Source organism: Rhinolophus sinicus, chromosome X, assembly GCF_036562045.2.
Source record: "Rhinolophus sinicus isolate RSC01 chromosome X, ASM3656204v1, whole genome shotgun sequence".
NCBI lineage: Eukaryota > Metazoa > Chordata > Mammalia > Chiroptera > Rhinolophidae > Rhinolophus > Rhinolophus sinicus.
The window spans coordinates 31396178-31410376 of NC_133768.1; the positions used below are offsets into that span (position 1 = coordinate 31396178).

A 14199-nucleotide genomic window follows, 5' to 3' on the forward strand; every position below is an offset into this window, starting at 1 on the left:
TGCCGACAGAAAGCACAGTGAGAGCCTTGACAAGAGTCAGAGAGAAAGAAAGAAAGAGAGAGAGAGAGAGAGAGAGAGAGAGAGAGAAAAGAAAAACTACATCGTGTATCCCCAAAACTTGCAAGTGGAAAAGTTTCAAGACCCCAAACAATGCTTCATATTACAAAAGATAAATGAGTTACAAAAACATATAGGTGTTTATTGTCATTCACAATTCTCATATACAGCATCATGATATAGACTTATAGAATATGCAGTGAAAATGTATCACAGCCAAGTGACATATTTACTGCCTACCATATGCCTGATGTTCTATAAGGTGCACACTTCATCTTTAATCCTTCCATTAACTCTACAAGGTGAGGAAACTGAGGCTTACAGAGGGTATGTGTCTTCTCTGAGCTCACAAGCTAGGAAGTGGCAAAGAGGTGATTTACACCGGGGGGGTGCAGACAGGTCTGACTCCAGAGTTTTGCTCTTTTCATTGCATTATGTAGTCTGCCGCCCCCACCCTCTCAAGTAAATAGAATGTTTGCTAGAGAAAACTTATTTCCACTGAATTTTGGTATTATAACACAAATTTACTCAGGTGTTTCTAATGGCCTTTTAAAGAATACATTCATCATTTTAGAATTAATCACTTACTTTGCAATATGTGGTGGGTTTAATTTTTCTGTTTTGTTAATTTATTATATCATTTTATATTTATAAATAGTATCTTGTAGTTGAACTTAACCTCCTTGTACATTTTACTTTTTTGAGTGGATTATAGAAGGATTCCAAAATAGTTAGGGACTTGAGAGTGCATAATACTCCCATTAAGAATTCCTCCTATTTCAATTTCTGTCCTTTCTGATGGAGAGAGGGAGTGGGAGAAGAAAAGAGGGGAGGGGAGGAGAGGGAAAGGGAGGGGAGGGGAGAAGGAGACTGTTCTGTCTGAAGGATAGGTCAAGGGCTGTGTTGTGGAAGGAAGGCAAATTAATACCTTATGTTTGAATAAATAAAAGATAGACTTTTGAACAAACATGACATTAGGTAGTAATAACCCAAGCACTCTATTTTCTAGCCATAGAGAAATTACAAATGGCACAAAGAAATGTGAAGTACTTGAACCAATTGGTTAAAAGAATGAAAGGCTGTTTCCATGTCTTGGCAACCGTAAACAAAGCTGCAATGAACATTGGAGCACACGTGTCTTTATCTCTAAATGTTTTCAGATTTTTTGGGTAGATACCCAGGAGAGGGATTGCTGGATCATATGGCAATTCTATTTGTAATTCTTTGAGGAACCTCCACACTGCCTTCCATAACGGCTGCACCAGTCTGCATTCCCACCAACAGTGTATGAGGGTTCCTTTTTCTCCACAGCCTCTCCAACATTTGTTACTATTTGTCTTGTTGATGATAGCCATTCTGACTGGGGTGAGGTGATATCTCATTGTGGTTTTGATTTGCATTTCTCTGATGATTAGCAAAATGTCCTTCGATAGATGAATGGATAAAGAAGTTGTGGTATATATACACAATGGAATACTATTCGGCAGTAAGAAAAGATGATATAGGAACACTTGTGACAACATGGATGGATCTTGAGAGAGTAATGCTGAGCGAAACAAGCCAGACAGAAAAAGCAGAGAACCATGTGATTTCACTGATATGTGGTATATAAAACAAAAACAACAAAAGAACAAGACAAACAAATGAGAAACAGAAACTCATAGACACAGACAATAGTTTAGTGGTTGCCAGAGGGTAAGGGGGGCGGGGGGTGGGGGGTGGGAGATGAGGGTAAGGGGGATCCAATATATGGTGATGGGAGGAGAACTGACTCTGGGTGATGAACACACAATGGGATTTATAGATGATGTAATACAGAATTGTACACCTGAAATCTATGTAATTTTACTAACAATTGTCACCCCAATAAATTTAATTAAAAAAAAAAAAAGAATCAAAAAAAAAAAAAAGAATGAAAGGCATGGTCCCTACAGTAGGTCAAGAAAAAAAATTATAAAAGCAGCTGAACTGGCCATTCTAATGGCATCCAATTTGCTTCAGCCTAGATCTAACAAAGCTGAATGTGCTGTCTGAAACTAAATGAAAAAATAGGATTGAATGAACAAACATGAAATCCACACTTAGCGTTTTTCAGTTTAATATTCCATAGACTCCCAGGAATTTTCAATTTGGAATATTCTGGGTTCTGAATCCAAGCCCAGTGATTTAGATAATCTTCTAGTGAAGGAGACTAAACGAGAGAGACATGTTTTAATACCTAGCCGTGTTGTTCATTTTTTCTCTTACAGATATTTTGCTAAGTAAGTCAAGGTTGTTCTTTCTAAAACCCAAAATCTAATTACTATGTAAATCACCTCAGCATTCCAATTTATATTTGCTAATAATTTAAGTCAGGATTGAAACAATATTTGAATCCCACCAATAGGAACCAAGGAAGTCATCTCTATGAACACTGTAGCCTAAAATAAACATTTAGGAAATATTGCTGACTGAACTCCACGCCACAAACCAACACTTTATACTTCTGACCAAGGTAATTACACACCTTGCACAAATGAAATTACACGAGACACTCTGTGTCTTAAAGTTAGAAAACATATGTTTCCCTGTTTAATATTTTTTCCAGGAACAAAATGGTAATTGTAGCAAAGTTTAAGGCGCTTATAATGGTGTCCACACAAATTCATTTCCAAATTTCTACTAATTGTGAAACCATTTAGGAAAAAAGGAAATTGACCATGTGCCCCACTTGGATTTTGGACTGCCTAAAAGCAATGCTGATCTAAAAGTTCCATCTTTGCAGGCCAAACTAGGGTGCTAAGCAGTATATATACTATAGATAAATAATATACCCCTCTGGCCACGTTCAAGGTGTAGTTGACTGCATGGGATACTCTTAGAACTTCACTAACATGAATTCTTCTATCTTTAGGGCTTAAGAAGTGCAAACTTCACAGAAAGAATAGTAGATATCAGGCTTCCAGATATTTCAAATTATCTGCAATAGATGAATAACAGAGACTACAACAACAAAGGCAGATACCCATTGATAAATGTGCTGTGCAAATAAACTTTCAGAAAGTTTTATTGAAAAATACTGTTTTAATGGAATCGTCTCCAAGAATATGATCTGTCCAAGATCAAGGCTTGGAAGCTCCCAACTTCTTAAACTGCAGTTGACAGGAACAGAGAGCAAGAACGTAAGAGCCTAAAGTTCAAAGGGCTTACTGCTTTTCTACTCCCACTTAATATTTGGGTTCAAAAATGTTATTATAAAAACAATACTGAGAGCATTTAATTCCAAACCAGATCATCAGATCAGACTGTTGACTCTCTCTGTCTCTGTCTCTGTCTCTCTGTCTCTCTCTGTCTCTCTCTGTCTCTCTCTCTCTCTCTCTGTCTCTCTCTCTCCCTCCCCACCACAAGATTTTTATATTAATGGAATTTCAAAACATTTATTCAAGTATAACATATATGAAGAAGAATGTTCAAAAATAAGTATCAGCTTAACAAATTTTCACATATTGAACACACTTGAATAACTAGCACCTAGCACTCAGGTGAAGAAATACAACATTATTATACATGCTACTTTAAATGAAATGTTAAAATTAATTTTACTGGAATTTTGAATAGTAACTGAAGTGACACTGAAAGAAATACTGAACTTTAGAAGAGATTCTTTGCTACAAAATATATTAGTTCCTGCAAGATTCCTCTAAGTTCAGAAAAAATATTAAGATGTTGGTGTCTTCATTTTTTTAAATGGCACAATTTTATTTTTTAAACTTTTATTTATTTAAGTGTGTTTGTCCAGGACCCATTAGCTCTAAGTCAAGTAGTTGTTTCAATCTAATTGTGGAGGGTGCAGTTCACAGTGGCCCATGTGGGGATTGAACTGGCAATCTTGTTGTTAAGAGCACAGCACTCTAACCAACTGAGCTAACCGGCCACCCCCAGAATTTAGTTTTAGACTGTAATGAAAGTTGATTAACTCTGCTACTTTTTATTCCCCCATCTTCCAATTCTGTTGCTTGCTTTATTTTTACATTGTCAGGGTTTAAAATATGTATTCTGCTCTGCAACCATAATACCCACACTGTTTAGTCTTATTTCTATATTTAAATAGATTCAAGCTCACCATGAATCCTTTCTTCAGGGTTTCTCCATTCCTGAGTTTTTTATTTTGATCCATTATTTTAGTTAACAGAGTTTTATCACTGAGTAATTTTGTTTCAAGAAAAGCTCTGCATTCATATTTGAGAATGTCTGAATCCTGTTTTTAACTTGAATGATATAATATTCTTGAATCACATATTCTTTCTCATACCGTGTTTCCCTGAAAATAAGACCTAGCCGGACAATCAGTTCTAATGCGTCTTTTGGAGCAAAAATTAATATAAGACTCAGTATTATTTTACTATAATATGAGACCGGGTATAACATAACATAACATAACATAACATAACATAACATAACATAACATAACATAACATAACATAACATAACATAACATAACATAACACCAGATCATATATTAATTTTTGCTCCAAAAGACACATTAGAGCTGATTGTCTGGCTAGGTCTTATTTTCGGGGAAACACGGTAGTTCCATTGTCTCCCATCATTGAGTGCTTGTGTAAACCTAGCTTGATTCTACCCTCCCGTGCAACCACCAACTTTTTGGTACTTCTTTTCCTGTTTGGATACTTGAAAATTTTTCTTATTCCTTGAAGTAAAAAAATATATATAACTAGCTTGTTTTTCAATGTCAACTTTTCTGAATAATTTCACTTGGTATACAGTGTGCCTATTAAATCTGCAGATGACAGTGTTTTATCAAGGAAAATTTTCTATATTACATCTGAATTTTTTTCTGTTCCACTTGTTGAGATCGCTACCTCTGTGACATTAATTATGTGTATATTGTGTTATCTTTGTCTTCTATATTCAACATTTTCTCTCTATTTTCTTTAACTCTTTGTGTCTTTTCTCTGTGATTATCTGAACCCTTCACTATATGCTGGTAATTTAACTTTCTGTCATGCTTTTTGTTTCTAGTTCATTTATTAACTCTCTAGTGGTTTGTTTTCTGTTCAAATTTTGTTTCCTTTGCTCTGCAATTTCCTTTTAAAAATCTTCCTAATGGTTTATTATTTTTCCTATTCTTACTAAGGTCTTCTATAGCTGGAAGAACTTGTGGGTTGTATTTGCTTCCAGATTTATATCTTTGGCATACTGTCTTTTGGGGGGCTTTAGTTTGCTATACTATTCTTTTCTTCTTGGTCATGATTATGAGATTAGCCTAAGTACTCTGTCCAGACCTAATATGATGTATGTGAATTCTTTTCAATTCCAGTGCACATTGTCTAGGTCCCATTTCCTTTATTATTAGAGTTAAAAGGGTAAATTATGGCATTGAACTATTGAAACTATCAGATAATATTGTATTTATGACATTGTAGCTTCAAAAACCAGTTGTACATATAAATATGTAGAAATATGTATATATGTAAATTATATATAAACATGTATAATATATAACAATAAAATAAGATATAGGTATAGTTTTATATAAAACCATATATACTGGGGGTGCCAAAAACTGTATACAAGTGGACACTTTGGTCAACGTTGTTCAAGCAGTAGTTCGCCATAATCAGAAGTGTCTGGATGCTGATGGTAACCACTTTGAGCACCTCTTGTAATCGCAGAAGTTAAATGTGACTTGTATTCATCTTTTGTTATCAGTATATATTGAGTATTACAATTTTAGCACAATTTTCCTTTTTTAAAATGTTTATACAGTTTTTGGCACCCTCTGTATATATTATATTTAAAACTTAGGTTAAGATTTGAACATATGAAATATTGATAATTATATATTTTCCCCTATGTTAATTTAATACTATAATTTGTGAACTTTTAATCTAATTTCAGAATTTAAAGTAACCAAATTGACACACTAAAACAGGATAGAGTGAAGGAAGAACACACATCATTCCTTCTATGCTCAGTAGTCAAATGTTCAACCTTTGAGCTACAGCCTCTCTCTTGTTTCTTCTATGCTAATGATGCAAGAATTCTTGAACCATTCTATACTAATGGTCCTGGAATTCTAAGAGATCCCGGAATAATTAACTTGAAAAGCTCCTGTATGGTAGGTAAGCAAACTTATAATGAGTCTTGCATTTTTCTTATCTATCATTCAAATTAAATGCTTCATTTTCTATATGGTTTATAGTTCCCAAAGATGGAGAAATGTTGAGGAATAACAAAAGGTAGTCTTTAGTATTCTCAACTTTCCTGTGCTCTACTCCTCCTGAATTTGAGGCTAAAGCGTTTTGGTTTTTTTTTTTTAAAAAACAACACACACAGGATTGTGATAAAATGCTAACTCTAACATATTCAGGCATGCTAGAACCTGAAAGCTTAAGGTTTGAGGCCATCAGACTCAGGACTGCCATGTTCCTAGGTTTTAGCATTTTCCTGTCTTCTCCCAACTAAATCTTCATGAGGGTGTTTCCTATACTGACAATTACAATGAGATTACTCCCCAATTTTAACTCAAAATATTATGATGCCATTTCTGCCTTTTTGTATCATGTGACAGTGGTTGTTCTGTGACAGATGACAAAAGTGCCCTGCTTCCTGACTCTATAAAAGGAAACCTGGCTATTAGCTTGGGACTTTAGCAAGGCATTTAGCAAGGTCTCTCATAATATTGTGTGGTCAAGAAGAAAAATACAGGCTAGATGATTATACAATGGATATGATTCATAGTTGGCTGAAACAGCATACGCCAAAAGGTGCTAATTAATGGACTGATAGCAAGCTGAAGGAGCTCTCCAAATGTTCTACAGCACTTTGCCCTTTGCCCAGTGTTGCCTTTCACCTATTATCAATAACTTGGATGGATATACAGAACAGCTATCAAATGTATGGGTAAGGTCCAATTACATTAGAGCACAAATTAGAACCTAAAATGTTGAAACAGACTGGAATAATGTGCCAAAACTAATAAGATAAAGTTGAAGTAGGGTAAGTATAAATTTCTGTATTTTGGTCCAAAAAGTTCTGCCCTGCTCACGAATGGGATACATGCAGTTTTGTTAACCAGCAGCATATGGATGTAACTGTTAAAAGAAGTCCATTAAATGTTAAGCAGCATTGTAAAAATAGATATTTTTGGGGGTAGTGGAAGGAACATTGGTTCTAGCATCAGAAAACTTGGTCAAATCTCAATTCTGCTACTTTGGCCACTTAAAATTCTTTAATCCTTACTTTTTTTCCTCAAGTTTATTGTGAACTTAAAATGCATTAATATGTCTAAGTTCTAAGCACTTGTGTGCAATAAATATGACCTAGAAAAGTTACCGTTTACAATAAAGTAGGTGGCCGTGCCACTCTATTTTGTCCTAGAGAAGATGGTGCTTGGAATGAATTCCAGGTGTCACACTTACAAGCAAATTGGAGCTACTTCCAAAGACAATGACCAGGATAGATGAGCAACTCGAAAGAATATAAAGAACTGCTTCAGCAACTGGAAATAATTGGCTTGAAGAATACTGGATTCAAGAGACACAGTATCCACTTTCAGATATGCAATGGTGTGCTGCATGGCCTCCTGGAGGGCTCCAACAGGGAGAATTAACAATGGAGGATGGACATGACAAGAATGTGGGCCAGGGTACCATTTGGGCATGCTGTGTGAGTGATTTCAGCACAACCGAGTGGTTGGACTATATGGCCTTCAACAAGACAGTCTGATAGTCTGATGTCATATTTCTAGGACACTGTTCATAAAGTGGTTTCTAATAAGTTCTGCCTCAAAGCAATCCAGAATCTCCACTATGTTGGGTTGGGCTGGTTTCTAGCCTTGCAATTATACCGCCTTCCTTCCAACTCTAAGACCAACCTCTTATTGCTTCAATCTGCTTTATTTGACCTGTTTACTCTTGCACTCTACTTTATGAATTTCTGGTCATTTAAAATGCCATCTTTTTACAAACTATTCAAAGGACACAGTAAAAGGGGTAATTTGTGGACACTTTGGGGGAGATGGGCCAGCAAAGCACGATCTCTTGGTTGCCGAAGGAAGAAGGGAAAGTGGGAATTAAGAACGGGAACTTAAAAGCTCCAGAGTTGGAGTTGTGGAGAAGAAGTGGGGAGGGCGCCAAGCCCAGACAAGGCTTTTCCTGAGAATTTGGCTTATTGAGGAGGAAGTAGAGACCAAAGGCCTCTAGCCTTGAGCCTGCTGGCCTATAGCAAGTACTCAAAAGTTGTTTGTTCAACGCATGACTTCCTCTGTTTTCCTGAGGCAAAAGGAGGCCTGGGCTGGTTGCTCAGCATCTCTCCAGCCTGTTTCAGATCGCAATTGGGAAAGTGCCCAGGGCAACCAGAGAGGCTGCCCACCTCCCGCAGGGCCAGGGCTGGTCCGCTTCCCTCCTAAGTAACCCCAGGGAATCTTTTTTTTTTTTTTTTCAGTCGCTTGAAGGGGAAAATTGGCAGCGCGCCGGTTGCCAGTGACGCGGCCGCCAGTCCGGCGCGGCTAGGGTGAAAGAGGACGCTTGGGGGAGGGAGCCCAGGCTCCTGACTGGCTGGGGCGCGAAGGCTTATTTGCATAACGTTGTCTGACGGCATCTGATTGGCTGAAGCCAGAGGGGCGGCGGTGGGGTGATTCCAAGGGCCCCGCAATTCTGACCGGGAGACCTTTCCGTTCCGGATTTACCCCAGTGGCCGTGAGTTGTTGCGCCACCCCGGGGGAGCTGAAGAGGCTTGATTTGGGAAGTTTTGCAGGCAGGTGCATGAGCCATCTTTCTCGTATAGTGTTTAAGAAACGTGAAAGAACAAGGGCTGGAGTCAAGAAACTGGGGGATGGAGAGTGAATTCGAGAACCGAGGAAGGAAAAAAACATCAGGAAAGGGGTGGAGGCCAAAAAGAAGGCGATAGGGGCTTTCTCCCAAGGTGGGATTTTTTTTTTTTTTTTTTTTTTTTGCTGGAATCCCTTTGCCAGATCACTTGCATTTGCGTTTTCTGCGAGTTACTATCACATTTTGCTGGACCTGGGAAGAAAAGGCAGGATTGTGGAATTTCATTACTCAGACCTGAATACCAAGTTTTCATCAAGAGGCATAGGTACCTAAAATATGAAGAGGGTCTGTCATTGGGGACAAAGTATGTTTTTATTAATGAGTAGTTCAGCTACTGGAAACTCGATATGTGTTTTTCTCGAGTTTTTGTCTTGCAATGCTTTGTATCTAATTGGACATAAGTATTTGAAATCAACCTGCACTATTTTGTACTCTTGCTGCCTAAGCACTGGGGGGGGGGAGGGGTGTGTGTCTGTGGCTTATCATATTTCCACATTATTAAGGTTTCTGATTCTTCCCATAAATACCTCTAGGCTATGATGAGGTCTGATACTATGTACAAATAATCTTTGTAAAGTACTTTACAGTTTACATAATTTTTAGATCCATTATCATCAACCAAAATTTGGCACAGCCCATGGGAGAAGCTCCATTTTATTGATAAAGAAACTGAGGCTGAAAAAGTTTCTAAGTCTCCATGGGTGCAAAGAGGGAGAGTGAGATTATTTTAATGCTTCAATTTTATATTATGCTTTTTGCTCTATATTTTTCTTTTCATTGATCCTCCCAAAGACCCTGGGTTGAGCAGGTAACATTATTTCAATTTTATAGATAAGAAAACATGGGCTATAATCTGGAGCTAATAAGCCTTGGGAGGGGGTTCCCCAGACTGGGATCTGTCCCCAGGGGTCACTTGTGTTCCATTGTCAACAGGTGAGTCCTTGTTGCACCAAGTCAGATTTTCATTCAAGACAATTAGGAAGATGGTTTGCCATGGAAAATTTTTTATAGATTGTAAGGTAAAAAAAGAGGGAAAGAAATCCCTTTATTATATGCTCTCTTCTTTTGGCACGTTTTGTCCTTCAAGAAAACACTATACCGCAAGCACTGCTGGAAGGTTTAAAGAGAAAAACACTTTAAAATCAGAAACTCGAGTCTTGTTGAGTTATCTGTAGGACTGCTGGAGAAGAATGGCAGATGAAGGATATGGCAAGGGAAGTGAGATGGTAAAACAAAAATGAAAATCGGCTGTGGTTTGGAGTCCCAAAGTGAAATTTATGGTGCAGAGCTGTTAAATCCAGTGATTTAGTACATAGACGAGGCCCTATTAAACGACTTTGCTTTTTAAGAACTATCTTTGGAAAGGAACATTTCAATCTCCCCTCCCCCAAATATTATTGGACACCTTCCCACTTTTCTGTTAAATGATAAAAGATCTAACAGCAGCCCTAACTACTGTCACCCTCTCCTGGCCATTTGCACCTGGCTCTCCAGGATCTCTGAGTAACGGGATTTGGACAAAAGTAAGGAATTTGGCTACTTCTTCCCATTGCCACAATTGATCTCTTTGAAAAAATTGCAGATCTGATGGTGGGTCTCTCTTCATCCCTGGCAGCAGCTATTAACAGGAAAAATTGGGAGAGACCTCATCAGGAGGGAGGCAAATGCCTCAGAGGCTCCCCTCCCCCAGCAGCTGGCCAAGGCCAGGGCCACAGGGGGAGCACTATGTGTCCACGTGCACCCAGCAAGCCCAGCCACCCTTCTTACATAAGAGACCCCAGATAGAGTTGCGGCTGCTGCGGGTTCTTCTTCCCCGACGGCTAACAATAAACCAGGACAGTAATTTCCGCTATTGATGCGGGGTTGAGGGGCTCACTTTGCAATCTGGGCGCGTGCATTTCGGTCATCCCACTCTGGGAGCGCATGCAAGGCCCACCCAACCCCGGCACGCCAGCCCGCCCTCTTGCTGGTCCGGAAGCTGGCGCCTTCCTCACCCGCGCAGTGCCCGGCCCTCCCCCGCCTGCCTGCTCTGCTGTTCCAGCCCTGCCCCGCCACTGCGCCCTCCCTCCGCCTGGGTATCAGGCGAGAGGCGGAGCTGGCCCAGCATGCCCCGCCCCCGCTGTAGAAAGGTCCAGGAGAGTGTTACTTGCGGTCATCCTGGCTCAGGACTTTTATCTCTGCTCAGCCGGGAGGCGGGAGGAGGAGACCTCGGGGGTGGCCCTGAGCCCCGGCGACACCTTTCTGGGGCTCTATAAATTGAGCACCTGGGATGGGTAGGGGACCGACGCCACCACTGCCGCCCGCAGTCACAGTCGGTTCCCTGACCACAGCAACGCCCGCAGGCAGCAGCCGCAAGCAGCGAGAACACTGAGCTACTCAGCAGCAGGGGATCTCCAGGAGCAAGAGGAGGTGGGTGCCCCTGCCCCATCTCTGTCCGGGTCAGCGTGAGTGCTTGGACTCAGGCTTTTCGGAGGAAGACTGGGGTGTGGAGCACCCCCTCCTCTCCGTGGTCCTAGGGAGAGGAGGTGGGACAGCCGGGCTGCGGGGAACCACCTGGGTACCGTCCCAGGCGAGCAGTAATCGGGGGAGAGAGGTGCGGGCGGCCGGCGGTGCCAGGCACCTTAGCCGGGTGAATAATCTTCTCTTTCGTCCCGGTTTCCCAACAAGGCCAGGGCTCGACCCACGGACCACGCGCCGCCATCGCGAGCTTTCGGACGCCAAAGCCAGGAGAAGCAGCACATCCCCGCAGGGTCGGGCTGTGAGCGAGACGATAGTTGGAGAGTGTGGAGGAGGAGTCGGGAATCCCGTCGCGGCTCGTGCTATAGCCAGGCTCCCCGCGCGGGCATCTGAGAGCTCCTGAAGGCGGGAACACCCTCGCCCCAGCCGGCCCTCCCGTGCCCTTGTGCTTCGGCGCCCGCGCGGCCACCATGATGCAAATCTGCGACACCTACAACCAGAAGCACTCGCTCTTTAATGCCATGAACCGCTTCATCGGCGCCGTGAACAACATGGACCAGACGGTGATGGTGCCCAGCCTGCTGCGCGACGTGCCCCTGGCCGAGCCCGGGCTGGACAACGATGTCAGCGTGGAGGTAGGCGGTAGTGGCGGCTGCCTGGAGGAGAGCACGCCCCCCGCCCCGGGCCCGGGCAGCGCCAATGGCAGCTTTTTCGCGCCCTCTCGGGACATGTACAGCCACTACGTGCTGCTCAAGTCCATCCGCAACGACATCGAGTGGGGGGTCCTGCACCAGCCGCCACAACCGGCGGGGAGCGAGGAGGGCAGCGCGTGGAAGTCCAAAGACATCCTGGTGGACCTGAGCCACTTGGAGGGCGCGGACGCCGGCGAGGAGGACCTGGAACAGCAGTTTCACTACCACCTGCGCGGGCTGCACACTGTGCTCTCCAAACTCACGCGCAAAGCCAACATCCTCACCAACAGATACAAGCAGGAGATCGGCTTCAGCAATTGGGGCCACTGAGGCGGGCTGCCGCGGCTGCCCAGCTCCCTTCCCGGCCCCATCTCTCACCCTCTCTCTTTTCTCAAAGCTGTTTTCTTTCTGGCTATAGGGCTCGTTGGGCTGACTGCAAAGTTGAAGGGCTGCGTACTTGAAGGGGGCGCGGCGGGGCTGCTTGGGGAAAGGGACTTCTTTTGGGAAAGGAGAGAGAAGGAAGTGGTGGCGGAGGGTGCGTGGGGATGGGATCAAGGACCTCCTTCCCGCAGGGTGGTTCTTTCTTAATGGGAATGGGACTGGGCTGACGCCCTGCATTCGGCCTCCTCCTTTCCTGGAGTTTCTTTTTTGTTCTTTCCGGAGGAGAAGGGGCCATGCCAGGGCGCGGCGCTGGGTTGCCACACTTGGGAGCCCCGCCCGGAGCTGGGCGCTGGAGAAGGCGGGGCGCGCAGCAGCCTCCCGCCTCCCCGTGGTTGGGCTGGTGGAGGCCACAGCGTTGCTAGGATTGCATCAGTTTTCCTGTTTGCACTATTTCTTTTTGTAACAGTGGCTCTGTCTTAAGTATTTCGAACCTCCTCCTTGCTGTGAAACTTGGGCAATTCCATTGTGATAAGCGCACAAACAGCACGGTCTGTGGCTAACCGGTACTACTTTATTAATGATTTTCTGTTACACAGTATAGTTGTCCTGTGGCACTCCTACCCTGTGCCTTTCACGCCACCCCTCCCCCTCCCCAGTATGTGTAAGTTGGCACTGTGCCGACTTGTACAAAGCTTGCCACTCAGCCAGTGGAAATAACATTATTATGAGAAAGTGGACTTAATCCGAAATTGCACCAACTGACATTCTATCAGTGTTGTACATAGAATGATGAAGAGTTCCACTGTTGTTTTATGTCTTAAATTTATTTAAAACATTTTTTAATCCAGATGTAGACTATATTCTAAAAAATAAAAAAAAGGCAAATGTGTTAACGAAACTCACAAAAGTTTGTTGCTCTTTAATCTGTTGATCAATGGCTTAGTAGTTAAATAAAAATAAATTTAATTGAGTTTTTAACAAAAGTAAATTTTATTTTCCCTCTGGTATTTCAAAGTGGTGGATAATCATCTTTCAATATTCAGATTTGTTTGGGAAGTAGCTACAAGACAAAATTTACTTCCAAGCTTCTTATTTCAAATTCAGTGCCAAGGTAGGCCCAAACACCTCAACAAAATGTTCATAAATAACCCAAGTATTTAGAACGGTACATATATTGTTTTCCAACCAAGTTGACCAGCTTATTGGACTCCTTAATTAACATTTTGATTTTTTTTAAGACCCTCAGCCCAAACTGAAGTGTTTTGAGGCATGAAATCTTATTTCAAAGGTGGAAATTTCTCTTGCCTACTGAGCAATAAAGAATTAGAAAAGAAATACTGGATAATATTAGTGCACACACCTTGCAGGCCTTTATTTACAAGTGTTTTAAGTTGATCTTAAGAGATACTTAAATGTGTTATAACATGTGCTCTGGCCGCTTTCACTAGTTCTAGTGAAGTGGGAAACTTTGTTAGGCAGTGTCCAGCAATGCTTCCAGTTTTCCAGTGAGCCAGTCTGCAATTGTGGATAGGAGATCTGGTCACGGCTGCAGTAGGGCCCTTGGAAACACTTAGATGCCATTATGATGCTTTTCTGGGGTGGTGGGACGACAACAATACATGGCTGGGTATTTATTTCATTATTTATTTAGGGGGAAATAAATGTTAAATCAACTTCAGTTTTCAAACTTGCAGTCATGAGACATCTCCAAACTCATAGAGCTTTAATTGAAAATACATATAATGCTGCAGTTTTAGAAAGTTTTTTGTGGTGTGGAC

General features: G+C 41.9%; 1 protein-coding gene across 1 annotated transcript; it reads left to right on the forward strand.

The window, feature by feature from the left end:
• The first annotated feature begins 11041 nt into the window (after positions 1–11041).
• Positions 11042–13391, forward strand: MID1IP1 (MID1 interacting protein 1). Its single transcript, XM_019747894.2, has 2 exons — positions 11042–11300; positions 11559–13391. The coding sequence occupies exon 2, from the start codon at positions 11819–11821 to the stop codon at positions 12368–12370; it is 552 nt and encodes a 183-aa protein (XP_019603453.1). The 5' UTR covers positions 11042–11300; positions 11559–11818; the 3' UTR covers positions 12371–13391.
• The last annotated feature ends 808 nt before the right edge of the window (positions 13392–14199 follow it).